We start from the raw sequence: 16,337 nt of genomic DNA on the forward strand, positions 1-16,337 counted from the left end.
AAAGAAAAAACTGCTTGGAGCATTTCAGGCCACGGCCGCTTTAAGGCTGGAGCTGCTGAGCGCATGGAGCAGGAGCTGGCAGAAGCCACTGTGCCCTTCAGATGGGGTTGCTTGGAGGCAGCAGGGGAGAAGAGGGCCTTGGTGGCCCCCAGGACAGCAAGACCACTAATGGGGTTCCTGTGGACCCACACAGGAGCAAGTAGCCAGAAAAACTGAAAAAAGGAGCCATTCAGAGGCCGGTGAATCATCTCAAGGGACCAGTGCAGTGTCTGTCCCGTGGGAAGTGTTTGGCGCATGGGTGGTGGTGGAGACAGGCCCACTGGGGGGACACTGGGACACAGCACGGTCAGCCAATCTGCCCCCCAATCAGCACAGGACCACTCAGAGGAGACTGGTCAGGAATACAGAATTGCATGGGGTGCAGTTTGATGAAAAGACTCAGACCCAGATCAGAGTTTCTACACAACCCAGGTGCACCAGGTCTCTGGAGAGCCAGAAGTACCTATAAGGTCAACCATTAAACCCTGAACTTCACCAAAAGCCTTCCCTAGGTAAACAGCAGCAAAGCAGTAATTTAGCTCAACCACACAGCTCAAGTACTGGTTCCTACAGGAAGTACCCCCATTTTAGAAGTAAGCAAAGGACAAAAAATTAGTTCCAGCCTGGGCATGCCACCAGAGGAGCTGGGGACCAGAGCCCCTGTTCACAACCAGGCACACTGCCAGCACCAAGGAGCATGCCAGAAACATCACCTCCATGTGGATGGCCCACCACAGCCAGCACAGTAACCATGGCTGCCATGAAAGTGGCTAAACATCACAACCACCACGCAGATGGTCCTCCAGCCACTGGAGTGCATTGACACAAGGAGAGCCACCAGCAAAGACCAAAGAGAAGAAGAGGATCTCTCTCTCCACAAAGTCCATTCTAGAGTGACAGAAGAAGCATCTGCTCTATGATAATATTGGGGACCTGAACACACCTCTCAGCATTGGACAGATCATCTAGGCAACAAATCAACAGAGTATCCATTATCTTTCAGAAGGAGAGAAGAAATCTAGGGTTATCAGTGGTGGGAGGCGGGAGGGAGAGAGAGATAGGGAGAGATTGGACAAGGGGCATAAAAAAGTATAATTTGTAACAATATATATACTAGTAATATTGATTTGATCAACATATGTCAACATTGAATTCCAAAAATATGTATAATGAACTATGATTCAATAAAAATAAATAAATGAATGAATGAATGGCTCACTCACATTGCCAGCGAATTGGTGCTTGGCCTTCAGCTGGGACTCAAGCCAGCTCTGGGCCCGGGTTCTTCGTTTTTCTTTACTTGAGTCTCTTCACAGCTGCTTAGACTTCCTTACTGTACTAGCGGCTGGATTCCAAGAATGAGCATCACCTATTAGAATAGTTCTTGCTTTATAATTGTTTATTGAATGAATGAATCTCAGGTTTTCTTGTTCATGTTGGCTCACTTGGCAAACTACTACAGTAAAGTGCATGTTTACTCCCAAGGTATGGTAATCCCTGTCTCTGAGAATTGCTTTTTACAGAGTTCTTTTATCTTTACTTGAAGATTTTTCTCCATTCAGCCACATTTCTGTTTCTAGTAAATTACCCCTAGGTACTACTAGCCTGTAAAAATCACCTGTGAACAATTCAATAAACAGAGAGAAGAAAACCTTTTTAAAATTTGGAGAACTCCCTTGAGAACTTCCTGTCTTTACCTCCTTTAGCCTGGGTTGCAATGAAAATTAACATCATGTCCTGTTTCTGGATTTAGAGATGGATAATAATGAGTTCACCACGTGCCATTCCTAAAATAAAGATCTGGATTTTTCTCTTGTTAAGAGGCAGAGTGGTACATAAAGTTAATTTATTTGTTTGGTTTTTTTTTTAAAAAAAAGAATGCTTCTTGTGAGCCAGGCAGTGTCCTACAACACAACAGAAATCCCTGCACTCCTTAGTTTGCATTGTAGTGAGGAGAGAAACAATATACATAATAAGTAAAATGATAAAGTTGTAAATTCTTTGAACAAAAGGATAAAGTATAGTAGTCTAAATGGTTTTATAAGCGTGAGGGTGGTTGTTGGGGCTATGGTTTTAAATAGTGATCGTTGTGAAGCAAATGTTTGAGCCAACGCTAAAAGGAGATGAGAGGGTTAGCCATATGGATATCTGTGGAAGAGCATTCCTGGCAGAGGGAACAGCCATTGCAAGGCTCCTAGGGTGGAAGTGTGCCTTGCATGCTCAAGTAAAAGCAAGGAGGTCAGTGTGGCAGGGCTAAAGTGAGCATAGTCAGAGGGGGAGAGTAATAGGAGATGATGTCAGAGAGGTCAAATGGAGGTAGGAGTCAAATGAAATAAGGCCTGGGTCATTTTAAAGATTTGGGTTTTTACCATGATAAAAATGGGAAGCCATCTGAAGAATTTGAGCAGAGAAGTGACATAATCTGACCTAGGTTTTTAAATATCATTCCAATTGCTATGCCACAAATAGCCTGAACCTGGCAGGCAGGAAGACAGGCTGTGTCACTAACTGCTCTATGTCATCTTTGGGCTTTATACAGCATGTTCACATCTATAATCTGACTGGAATTTCAGAAAAACCTTGTGAGGGCCGACCCCGTGGCTCACTGCGGCGCTGGGAGCGCTGAGGCCGCAGTTTCGGATCCTATATAGGGATGGCCGGTGTGCTCACTGGCTGAGCATGGTGTGGGCAACACCAAGCCAAGGGTTGCGATCCCCCACTTACTGGTCACCAAAAAAAAAAAAAGAAAGAAAGAAAAGAAAAACCTTGTGAAATGTTTATTATTTTTTGTATTTTACATGTGAGGAATTGGAGGCTTAGAGAAATTAAACAACTTTTCCAGGGCTACTCAAGCAGGGAGTCTCAGAGTCACATCTTGAACCCAAGTCTCCTGTCTCCAAATTTTGTGCTCTTTCCAATATTCCAAATTAAAACTTAAACATCTCTTTGCTTGTTTCAACTTAATTTCAGTTTTTCTTGTGTGGTTCTTAGAACCACAGAACAGCAGCATATGGTTTCTTTCAGGGATAAGAAACCACATGATTCTTACCTGCTGAGATGGCTTGAATTTAAAATTGACCTACTTGTACCATAATGAAACAGGTTTGCAAAGGGTAGAATAGACTTGGATATGTGCCATTTTTTGTTCGGCTACTTGGGTATCTGAAATCACATTTTAAGGATTAAGTGGCTTTAAAAATAATCTAAAACAGTTGTTGGCTTTTAGAATTTCATAAATGAAAAAGTAAAGTAACAATTTTTATAATATTTCTTCCAGACTTTTGGGGAAATTGAAATCATTTGTGTTTTATTTATCCATGCTTTCAGGCACATTGGTGTAATGATTATTTTATGGCTTAAAGTTATTGTTACTCTTGTGGAGTAGCATTTTTCTGAACATAGAGAGATAGGGTCTTCTATTTGCTTAATATTTATTAGTTTATTTAAAATACTGAATAGAACTTGATTTAAGCTAATTATGAAAAGAGTTTGGTTAGACAAGAAGCAGTCACTGAATGCACAATCATTACACTAACCCTTACTGTGACTGAGTCATTTCTTTTTGTTTTTGGAAATTTAATTTTTCAAAATTAACAAAAGGAACACTTAAATCATGCACAAACACTTATGCCAAGAATCTAAAAGTTCATATCAACGATAATTTTCTTATACTCTTTTGTATATTTGGCCATTACAAGGACTGTCAAATTCCTCTCTTAATATTTGTGATGTGACAATTGTACATGAATTCTGGCAGTGAAATGAAGTTCTTACATGTCTTTCAAATATTTATAAAAATAAGGGAAATGTAAATCTTCAGTTATTCAGATGGTTAAAATTAGTTTCTGTAGGTTATTTCATAGAGTTCAATTGAGCTGAGTAGGATAGTGAGCTTGTCTATACTATAGCTTAAGAGAAATTCATCTTAAGACTTAAAAAATCTAAGGGAATGGAGGCCAAATAACAATAACAACGAAAAACCAAACAAGTTTAAAAAATGTAAAGATTCTTAATAAAGTTTCTTAATATATTACCTTTTCAAAATACATTCTGGGCTAATGAGTAGATAATAAAATTGAGACTAATAGACTATTCGAATCCTAATTTTTGCCCTATTACTGATGCCCTTGTTCAAAATACTTTGTTGACTCTGTACAATGTTAGTGTTGCGAAGATAATTTTTGTGAAGTCCATCCAATAAGATCTGAGCTCTTTGGTTAAAAAACATAAAAGTTAACTAAAGTAGCTATGGTTAATGGGTATTGTCATTACAGTGTGGTAATCATTACCATCGTGGACAGTGGGAAAATAGTGACCACTAATGAGCCAAACCAATCAATACCAAAACTGATTTCCAGCAATTGTAGCTTCTAAGTGATTATAGCACAGTTTGGTGTGGAATGGAATATACTAAAGTGATGGTTAAACTCAAGGCATTTGCTTGTGATAACCATAAGTTGTTAGTTGAAATGCCAGTTTCCATAGTGGTGGTAAAATCACTGGAAAAACAATGAGCAGCAGAGGGCTCTTTAAAAATTTTAAAGTATTAATTAGCCACTTTTGGTTTTACCCTTCGGAGTCCTGCCAGTCTAACTCCCCCAGTCTTTCCCTCCAAGCTATCTACTTCTGTTGCATGGATTGTGAAAACTTGTACCTTTTAGGGAATTGAGGTAGGAAAGATGTTGTGAAAAACAGGATGAGTTTACAACAGTGGTTTCAAATGTTGGCATAGTCACTTGGATGGCTTGTTAAAACCCAGATTGTTAGACAAGCATCCACACAAGCACCCCCAGAGTTTCTGGTGGAGTAGTTCTGGACTGGGGCCTGAGAATTTGCATTTCTAACCAGTTATTAGGTGATGTTAATGCTGCTAGGTCAGGTACCACACTTTGAGAGCTACTGTGCTAGAGGAAGGTACATTCTGATGTAGAGGAGCTAATAAAGTGTGTTAAGATATTTATTCCTAGAAGCCAGAGCAGCCACTTTGACTTGGAAGTTAAAATCACGAGAATTATCAAGAGAGCCTCCCTAAGGGCTTAAGATCTCAAGCCAGGAAACAAGAAAGCAGAAGAACTGTTCTACAATCTATTTTTCTAGCATTGGTAATAACCAAGCAGTCTAGATGAATAGGAGATAAATGGGATACCAGTTTTTAAAAGAAAGAAGGTAGATTTCTCCCATTAAACCAGGGAATTTAACATTAATCATAGGGATGATTCTGATATAGAAAGGGATATGATAATGGGGAGCCAGAATTAAAAGAAGACCAAAACATACCGGTTTTATTTCTTTTATTGAATAAATTACTAGACTTATAGTGTGGCAGGCAAGGCCATCCATAATCTAGCCCTGCATTGTCACAATGTCTCCTCTTTGCTCTCCCTCTCTGACATGAACCCCTTCCCACTGTGTACTTACACATGCAAATGTCCACCCACACACCCTCTCCTGCCTTACCTGTAGTTTTTTTAAACAAAACGTATTCTCTTTTGCCCATGTGCTTTTTCATATACTATTGTATCAGCATGAAATGACTTCCCTTACTCCCATCCTCCTTTTTCACTTATTTATTGCTTGTGATTTAAGATTACCTTATGATCTTTCTTTAGAGATCAATGCTATATTAGTCCATAGCATTCTTTATTAACCCCTATTATGGCACTAATCACTCTTTTATTTATATCATCACCTCCTACCTCCCACATACTGTAATTTGATTTTTTTATCTTTCTTTTGTCTTTGAGTCTTTAGCACCAAATATGGTTCCTGGAACATAATAGGTATTTAGTACATGATTGTTGCATAAAATGAATTAATTAATCAGTCATTCTTGGAAATGTGGTCAACATGGTGAAGTGATAGAGTTCCAATCCTGAATCCAAATTCTGATTTCATTATTTAGAGCATTCATGTTACTTAGAACACGACCATAGGCAAATTGTTTAAACTCTTTGAGCCTCCATTTCCTTTGAGCCTTTATTCCTTAGTACATAGTAGGTGCTTAAAAGTGGAAGCTACTGTTTTAATATACTGTATTTGCATTTAACAGTCTTTTGATGTCTTTATGGTCAAGAGGGGAAATTTTGAGCTAGGTGATACTGCAATTAATTCATAAGTGGTTAACTACATTTTTACAAACTTGGAAGGAACTCCTTATTTCAGTAACAACTTGGTTGAGGATATTGATGGCATGCTGATCCTTGCTTGGAAGAATTTCTTTTGCTAATTAGGATCTAAAAGTTCTTAGTTGATTAGTAGACAAAATAATATTTTAAAAGGAATTGATGTAAATTATTCAGCTGGATCCAAAGCTCAATTACATAAATTTAGAATTGGAGGTGGGAGAGAAAGGGAAGGGAAGGTAATGGTTCAAAATCAGTTTATGATAGCCAAGAGATGGAGTGAACCTAAACGCCTATCAGCGGATGAAGGGATAAAAAAAACTGTGGTATGTATATACAGTGGAATACTAATCAGCTATAAAAAGAAACAATATCCTATCATTTGTAGCAACATGGATGGAACTGGAAACCATCATGTTAAGTGAAGTAAGTCAGGCATGGAAAGACAAATACCACATGATCTTACCGATATGTGGAATCTAAAAAAAAAAAAAAAAAACAGTGGTTCTTATAGAAGTAGAGTAGAACAAGGGTTACCAAAGGCTGGGGGAGGGAAGGGGAGTCAGGGGGAGAAGACGTGGTGAACTAACAGGTATAAAACTATGCTATCTACCCTAAGCGAATCATTTTGCAGTGTGTGCATGTATTTAAGTCACGTGCTGTACCCCACAAATATGTACAAGTAAATGTTAAAATAAAATAAACGAAACCAAAATCAATTTGTGAAAAAAGACTTGGGGTTTTAATTAAACCAGGCTTAGTGTAAATAGTGTGATGTAACTGCTGAAAAAGCCTGCATGATATTAGACTGCATCAGTAGAAGAATAGTATCTAGAACAAGGGAAGGAATTATCCTGCTTTACTCTATAATGGTTGATACCACCTGAGAAATACTGTGGCCAATTCTAGACACCACCTGTGAGAAACATATTGATAGGAGAGTGACCAAATATGCTGAGGGGACCTAAGACTGTGCTGTAAGGAGGAACATGTGAAAGAACCAAGAAACTGTAGCCTTGAAGAAGAAAGCCTGGGGTGAGGGGAATATTAGATGTCTTAGACATTGGAAGAAGTCTTGTTTAGATTTCTGGATAGCCACAGAGTTCAGAACTATTACCAAAAGGTAGAAATTATAAGGAAGCGCATTTCTTGTTAACACGAGAGGTAACTCTTCTAATAAGTAGGGTTATAGAGCTCCTCCTAGACATTGGAGAGATTGGGGTACTTCCACCAAACAGGAATGTTGTTAGTATATGGATATTTCCCCAATACAATGGAGGGTATGGTAGGGGTTGGATTAATTGAGATTCTATAAACTTAGGAAAAAGTTCTTAACTTTGATTTTGTTTATTGCGTACTTTTATAAGTAGAATTTTGGACCCACATTTGAAAGAATTAAAAAGTAAAAACCTTTTAAATTTAATTTAATTTTATTTGTTTTATTTATTTTTTAAAAGATGACTGGTAAGGGGATCTTAACCCTTGGCTTGGTGTGTTGTCTGTACCATGCTCAGCCAGCGAGCGTACTGGCCATCCCTATATAGGATCTGAACCCATGGCCTTGGTGTTATCAGTACCGCACTCTCCCGAGTGAGCCATGGGGCCGGCCCAAAAAGTAAAAATTTTTTTTAAAAAGTAAGTTTCAAAAAGAAAAAATAAAATTCCATAGTATCACACTTCATTTGGCTTCTCTCCAAAATTATTATTTACTGCTTCTCTCATGTTTCCTTAAACACTCACCAAGATAACTTTTCCTAAGTTTAGTTAGACATTCCACTAGGCCTCTTTGCAGCAAGGTTTATACTGTCATGTGACCACTCAGGTAAGCATTCAGTCTTAAAAAATGTAGCCGTGGTTATAGCAAAATTACGTTTTATGCAATGGCCATAATTTGGCCATACACCTTTGAAGAGAAAAGTATGCCAAAGTGCCACAGCATGTTCTATGAGAACCGTCAATGGGTTGCAATGATTTCTAGGGGTAAAGAATTGAGGAGAATGGGAAATATAATAAGAGATCAGATAAAGATTCTAGACAGATAAATCTGCTTCCTGTTTTCCCCAACACTGCTTTCCCCAGATTTGGAGGCAAACTACTTTATCCCAGAGACCTCCTTTTCTTTTTGAACCACAGGGCCCTTAACTGCCCTTTTTATCAGCCTTACTTTTTTTTCCCCACTTCATCCCTCTAAATAGACTCTCCTGTGCTTCCCTAGAGAGATTCTCTTTGTGCTATATTTCGAGAACGTTATGACTAGTGTAAATTATGTGCATGGCATCATAAAGTAAAACACACACACAAAATCTTATTGATAAGCCAGGTTCCTAAGCACATGATTAATGAGTTAAAAATGTTAAATAACTATTAGAGTATTTGCTCTATATATATATACACACACACATAAATGTATGTACAGATATATATGTGTGTGTATATTTATACAGATACATATATATGTGTGTCCATACATATTTGTTGTTGTTTTCCCAAATACTTATGCCTATCAAGAGGATATATATTGAAGAATGGTATTAGGGAAGGTGGGTAGAAAGCAGTAAATGGAAATTTTTACATATAAATAAAAATAGAAGTATTTTAAAAATATTTGTTTTTGTTAGTTTATTTGATAGCCTGACTTCTGGAACTGTGAAAGGCTAATAAATTTGGCCATTGAGAAAGAGAAGAATCCTATTTCATTTGAAGTATTTCCTCAATGAAAAGATCAGTTTGCAGCATATGGGAGGAATTCTTATTTCAGTTATCTGAGTTTAAAATTTGTTTATATATGTGTTGTATTTATTTCTACTTTATATACCTATATGATGTAGTTATAGGGTTTTTTTACGTGTATAGAACACTGCTTTTGTTTAAAGAGTTTATAAATAAGGTGCTTTTATACTTATAAAAGTTACTTTGTTTTTGATATGTACAGGATGCCAGACTAGGAATTTGAACACATCAATACATTGTTTTGACTTGCTTCTGTGCCCAGCATTTTTGCTCTGTGCGTGGATCTACAATAGAATTATGGTTTGCTTCACAACTGCATGTAGCATGCATATGTGTGATGTATTTTTATTTCAACTACTGCTTCACACTTTTTATTTTCAGCATGCTGGAACAGGATTCCAGGAGAATGAACCCTAGCGTGAGCCCTGCAAATCAAAGGAGGCATCTTCTAGAATTTTCTGCTAAAGAGGTGCAAGACACATCAGATGGCATCATCCAGAAAAACAGTTACAGGTTAGATAGCATGTATCTGTCAGTCTAATTGATATAATGAAACAGAAATAGAGCAATTATCCAGTATAATTTTACATCTAAATTTTTCATATACAGTTTTAACTGCTAGAGAAAACAAATTACTGAGGCCACTAATAAGTTTTCTTTTAAGATCAATTCTAAGAATAAATTTACTTTGACAACTTTTCCACTTTTGGAATTCTTATAGAGATGTGATCTTAAAATCTCAGTTTGTGTGCATTAATATACAGATTGAAACACAATATATACACATTGTATTGTAATAATGTCTTTAATACAGTTATTTTATCTATCATGTTTGTAAGTATAATGTATCTATTATTTGTTACTGTATCATCTATGGATGGATATGGTATGGTGAAAAGATGTGGTTGAACCTGTTTGCAGTCATTAGTTAAAATCATTTATACTTATTTTTTTTTATCTTTGCTGAATCCCTCCATTGCTACAATTTAATACTGACTTGGTAAATTTCCATATTGCTTGTCAATAGCAAAAGACTTATAATTGTATGAAAATACAATTTCTGTATTATTAACTAGAAGAAGGGCACAGTAGAAGTGTGTGTTATATAAATAACATGACCATATAATTTGTCAACCCAACTGGGGCACTTTTAAGAAGGAAAGGTTGTGCTGGTAATCATGATGTCAGGACATCAGGCATGAATCTGGACTATCTTGGATAAACGGGAAAGGATGGTCATCGTAGGTGTAAGGCATCAGCCAGAACCTGTCTTTATTTCATGAATTCTCATTAATTCTAACTCCCTGGTATTGTCCTTTACTTTAGTGATATATTTGCTGAAATTTTAAAAATTGATATAGAATGGTTTGCAAGCAGCCTAGAATTCTAACCATTTCTGGGTTAGCTTGGGTCTAATTGTCTCCAGATTGGATGTGTTGGCTTAGATTCTCCCTTTCCTTTCTCCTTTAACTCCACCCAGTCCCTTTCTTGGTATTTCTCCTGTTAGACATTTCTTTTTTCTTTTCCAAGGAATATTTTTGGCTAATAGAACAAAGCCAGTCAGCACAGATATGCAGAAATCATTACTAGAGTTTATCACATGGAAAGAAAACTATAAATCAGAAATATATTTTCAAAAGCAGTTTTTGACTTTTCTGAGAGACAACAACATTTGTATTTTTGTAAGTAGGCAGGCATCATTTTTAAAATAGTTATATATGTGACAGGTCTTTGTTCTTGATTTTTTTTAGTATGTCAAGCAGCCTTCTCTCATAGGCATTCAGAAAAGTGTTTATTTACCAAACACAAGATAGATTTTTTTTTCTTCTCGCTTCAAACTTAATTTTAGGCTGATCTCTTTTGTGTGTGCAGTCATTACCTGCATACTAACATCTCTGTTTTATTACGAACAACTTAACCTTACTTAACCCTAACAGCCAGAAGAGAGGTCATCAAGAGTGTTCCCTGTGCAGGTTGCAAGGAAGAATGCTCTATATGTACTTGGCTGTTGCCTCTTTTCTCTTGTGTGTGGCAAGTTTCTAACTTTTACCTTCAAGTTAGTTTTCCACTCTGCCAAAATTATTTTTGTCAAGGGGGCCAATGATTTCGGTGTTGCCAAATTCAGTGGAAACTTCTGTCTTGGTCTTCTTACTTGACCTTTCCTCAGCATTTGGCTGTGTGGATCACTCCTTCCTTGAAAGACTTTCCTTTTGTGTTGCTACGGTTTTTAGTTTTCTTTTTTTTCCCCCTCACTGCTGCTTCACAGTCTCCTTTGTGGGCTCCTCCTCTATCCAAATCTCGAGATTTAGAACTGTGAACTTTTTTGTTTTCTTTCTGCCTAGATGACATCCGTAATTTAGCACACAATCCATAGCTATACATCCTGATAACTCTTAAATTATGTTTCCAGTCCAGACTTCTCTTCTGAGTCTCCTTGACATCTCTATTTTAACCTTTTAAACTTAACATGTGCACAGTGGAACTCAGTTCCTCTCTCTGGTTTATCTCCAACTAGTTTTCTACCAGTCTTTCTCATTTCTGTTGCTTAAGATAGAAACCCTGATTCCTCTCTTTTAGTAAGTGCTGTTGATATTCTTTCCAAAAATTGTCTTGAGTTGGTCCAGTTCTTTTCTTCTCTGCTGCAACATACCTAGTTCATGCTATTGTCAGTTCTTTCCTGGATTGCTATAGCTCTCTCCTAACTGGTCTCCCAGCTCCCCTCTTGCCTCCATTGAATCCATTTTTGATGACAAAGTATAAATGTAAATTGAAATATATCACTTCTCTACTTCAGACACTTTTGTGACTTCTCATTACATTTAATAATTCCTTATTATGATGTGGTTTCTGTCTTTCCAACCTTATCTTAATGCCCACCCCTCAGCCCCCAACTTCTTCACAACTCTTCAGCTATTGGTCTTCTTTAAGTTCCTTGAGTCTGCCTTTACCAAGAATTCTACCCCAGTTTTTATAGTTTGGCTTCTTATTGTCTAGGCTTTGACATAAATACCTTCTCCTTCGCAGACCATTTTATCTAAAGTAGGTACTGCCATTGCTTTTCTATTTCAGCTATGTGTTTGTTTCTTTCATAATACTTATCAAGTTTGGATTTATTATATGTGTTCGTTTTCTTGTATTGGCCGATATTCCCCATTAAGGTCTTTCACGATAGAATCTTAGTTTTTCTTGTTCTCTGTTGGATTCCCAGCACCTGGCACAGTAACTGGCACACAATTAGTATTCAGCAAATATTTGTTGAATGAATAAATAAAAAGTGTGAATCTCACCATGTTCAATTTTATGTATTTACATTTTTTTCTTTGGGGACTTTAGCATATCTAGTTTTCTAAGTCCAGAACATCCTATATAAAGAAATTCAGGACAGATCTATGAGTAAGATTTCTTAGTGAGAGAGATTAAAATAGCAGACTGAAGAGAATAAATAGCAATAGTGTCCCCAGCTCAAATTCTGATTTTCAGTCCAGGTTTTATTCCCAACATCACACCCTGGTTTTGAATTCACATAATATAGATCAGTGTGACGGTTAGGGAAGTATATTTTTTGAAGCTAATAGAGTAACTGATTAATGTCACCCTGGTGTTGTATAAGTGATTCAGAGTCCTCCATGATTCAGCCTTTCCACTCTTTCACTTTCTTCCTGCCAAATTTTTTATGTCTCACCCTACCCCTACCACACAGTTTTAGGGAGACTATTCAGTTTTGTTATCTCAGAATTGTGAATGACCATAAAACTTTAGTCCTGGTCACGTGTACTGTCTTTCCTATCAAACAGTTGGTCTTTCCTCCATTACTGTGTCACCTCCTCTGTTCAAGCAGTACTGTGTATGCATTGAGCTCATTGAAGACGTGAACCATGTTTTATCATTGCATCCCTTATTTCTGGTACATGTTAATTGCTCAATAAATGGTGGCTAGATAAATGTGAATTACCATGGCATCTCTGTAGAAAATCAGAAAATGACATTTGTGCTATATGGTCTATATTTCCCTCCTTTTCTATTACATTTACTTCTATCTTGCAGTATGTTCTATTTGCTATATTTTTATTTCCATGAAAAGTTAATATTAGCAATGATTTTCTTATAGCAAACTCTTTCTTAAGAATTTAAGATGCAAGGAAAAAAATTTTGTGCATGTATGTTTCAGATATGATCATTCAGTTTCAAATGACAAAGCCCTAATGGTGCTAACTGATGAACCACTACTTTATATTCCTCCACCACCTTGTCAACCCCTGATTAATACAACAGAAACTCTCAGGTGAGTGTTGTAGATTGTTGCAGAAATATCTGAGTGTGTTCCCATGTTTAGTTAGAAAAGTGTTTGGAAGTTAGAAAAGTATTTGTTCAGATTAACTAAGTGGCTGAGAGAGTCTCTGAATTGTTTGTTGTATAACCATAGGTGTATCAGTAGTCTGTTTTCCCCACCAACCTAATAGAGATGGTGACAGGTCTATTTCATGTGATGGTTGCATACTTAAATATGTCTTATTTGAAAATTAAAGAATGGAATTAATAAAAAAAATTCAAGGCAGGTGTTATGTTTGTAGATGATAACAGTCATAGCAAAAGGTGCAAGGTACCTTTTTTAAATAAGGAAGATAATAATTTGAGGTTATGTGATTTTGGGGATATTTTCCCATTATTGTGCCCTTCCTTATCAACTTTTCCCTTAAATTTTTACTTTGATTTTGGACCCTGTTCTTGAACCTCAAAACTGCCTCAGTTTTTGGTTTTTTGTGATAAGAAGTGATCAACTACAGTTAAGTAAGCATAGTCTAGTGTCTTCACAACTGCTCTAAAAGGTAAGCAAAATACCATTGGTTAGATCGTAGTGCTGGTAACACCAAGGTCAAGGGTTTGGATCCCCATACAGGCCAGCTGCCAAAAAAAACAATAAGCAAAATAAGGGGAAATTGCATTTGAACTAGTCAATTTTTATAGCCAGTGTTGAAAAATTTGATTTTTCCACCACTGGGGCAGCCTGATTTTCAAAGGCTTTAATGCATCTATTTGTTTTTAGTAGTCCTATGACTTGTTAAGTTCTCTCCAGTGTCTCAGATGTTTGTGTGTACATAGTCCAAGAGCAGAAACAGGAAATACTTTTTTTGTGGAAAAACCTTTGCATGCCATATTTATATTTGGCAGATATGGTTTTCTCTGAATTTGGAACTCATGATTGAGGAGGCTACCATATAAAATGCATGTCTTATTAAAAATATTAAGTGTCTTAGCTTTTTAAATCAAAAAGCAATATTGGGTTATCAGGCACTTAGAGTGAATACTCTATAGAACCTATAGAATGATTAAATTAATTTCCAACCAAGAGGTGAGTCATTCATTTATATGAAATATGTTTAATTAATTAAGCTATTTTATAGGTTAAATCATGAACTTCGAGGGTGGGTTCATAGACACGAAGTGGAAAGGACCAAGTCGAGAAAAATGACGAATAATCAACAGAAAACTGGCATTCTTCAGGTTTGTTTCTGCTTGTCTTTGAACAATGGTTGGCATATTTGTGGGAAGGCTTACCCCAACTGGGTTGCTGTCTTCCATAAAGATTTGGGAAGCTTGAGCTTTAGATGCTTCCCACTTGCTTCTGATACAGCTTCTGATGCAGCTGTTATTGCCACTGAAGCCCTCCTCCCAGGTTTTATAGCACTAGTTTAGGTTTCATAGCACTAGTATTTCCTGCTGAGGCATGGAGGTATTTCCTGCTCTCTCCTTCAAATTTGCTTTCGAGCCAGGAGTTTCTGTGCATGGATATCTATATCAAATGTTTTTGGCACAAATAGTATAGTAAATAATACTGTTTATCTCATCTCTTCTTAAAGCTTTTCAAAATGAGGGTGTTGAAACCTGGGGCAGTTTGGAAGTACAGGCACATACATCGGGGGCATTTCTGAATTTAGACATGTACCACTGTAGTTTAATGACAGCTCTTACTTAGTACCTATTTAGTAGGGCTTCTGTCTTGATGTTGTTTACCACAAAGCACCATTTATAGTCATTCCATCATTCATCAAGTATTTGTTACTACTTCTGAAGCACTTAGACTAGCAACTGGCACACTGTAAATTCCCAACAAACATTACCTATGATAGTGATAATGAGACAGGGACTGTTCTAGACCCTGGGAATACAATCATGAGTATGATAAAGTCCCTACTTTCATGGCACTTACATTCTAGTGAGAGCTAAACAATAAACAAGTAAATAAATGTACAAATACAGTAAAAATTAGAGATAAGTTCTCTAAAGGAAAATAAAAAAGGGTAGGAGGAATGAGTGGCTATTTTAGATTGCGTGGCCAGAGAAGGCTTCTCTGAAGAAGTTCCACTTTAAGAAGATGTTAAAGTAAATAGTGTTAGTTGTTATAAAAGCCTACAAATCTCATAGCTTAATTGAATAAAAATTTCTCACTCACACAAAGTCTGACATAGCTCTCTAGGATGGCTTTCCTCCAAGCAGTGACTAAGGTGCTGTGTAGCCCCACCAATTTGAAGTCCTTTGCTTATAGCTTTGGGTGTTGGGGAAGAGAGAGCGTGGAAGGTTATGCAAAATGTTTCAGGGATCAAGCCTGGACTTTACCAATGTTTAGTTGGCTAAAACGCTGTCTAACATACTACAAGGGAGACTGGGAACATGTAGTAAGTATTCTTGTGTGCTCAGGAAGAAGAAAAGAGTTTGGTGAGAACATTCCTTTTCCCATAGGCGGAAAATTACACAGTAAACAATGTAAAGATTTTGGGGAAAATCTGGGGAAAGAGCTTCCAGATCAAAGGTCCAGCAAATGTCAAGACACTCAGGAGGCAACAGTTTGCATATGTGAGGAACATCAAGAAGTTGAGTAGGGCTGGAATGCAGTAACTGAGGGAGATGAAGCAGCAGAGGTGAGAGCATAGTGAACTTCAGAGGCTAGGTGAGAACTTTGGATTTTATCTTAGGTGTGAGGACACCCCATTGAAAGGTTTAAGCAGAGGAGTGACTTGATCTGATTTATATTTTTAAAAGATCGCTCTAGCTGCTACACAAAGTAGACTGTGGCAGGGAGCTTGAGTGGAAGTAGAGACCAGTTAAGAATCCATTTCAGTAGTGTAGGCGAGAGATCATTGTGGCTCATTCGAGTGTGGTAGATGTGAAGGTGGAGAAAAGTACTTGGATGCCAAATATATTTTGAAAGTAGAGCTGATAGAAATTGTTGATTTAAATGAAAAGGAATTAATGATAAATTCCTGTTCCTTAGGTACTAGATGAATGGTGATGCCATCTACTGAGACCAAGACCAGGGAAGGAGGAGTTAGAGGCAGGAATCAAGAGTTTTAGACATGTTAAGTCTGACATGGCTACTATACATTCAAGTAGAGAAGTCAGTGGACAATCAAATATCTAGGTCTAGTGCTTAGGAGAGAGGTTGAGATT

At 37.1% G+C, this 16,337-nt stretch overlaps 1 protein-coding gene across 2 annotated transcripts in view; it reads left to right on the forward strand.

The window, feature by feature from the left end:
* Window positions 1-16,337, forward strand: part of ATF6 (activating transcription factor 6) — a 192,650-nt gene that overhangs the window by 67,993 nt on the left and 108,320 nt on the right. For both annotated transcript variants that reach the window (XM_063104250.1, XM_063104252.1), the window contains exons 10-12: window positions 9,273-9,404; window positions 13,060-13,173; window positions 14,294-14,393. In XM_063104250.1, coding sequence (XP_062960320.1) covers window positions 9,273-9,404; window positions 13,060-13,173; window positions 14,294-14,393 — 346 coding nt within the window. The remainder of the gene's footprint in view (window positions 1-9,272; window positions 9,405-13,059; window positions 13,174-14,293; window positions 14,394-16,337) is intronic.

This window comes from Cynocephalus volans, chromosome 8 (genome assembly GCF_027409185.1).
Source record: "Cynocephalus volans isolate mCynVol1 chromosome 8, mCynVol1.pri, whole genome shotgun sequence".
Classification (NCBI taxonomy): Eukaryota; Metazoa; Chordata; class Mammalia; order Dermoptera; family Cynocephalidae; genus Cynocephalus; species Cynocephalus volans.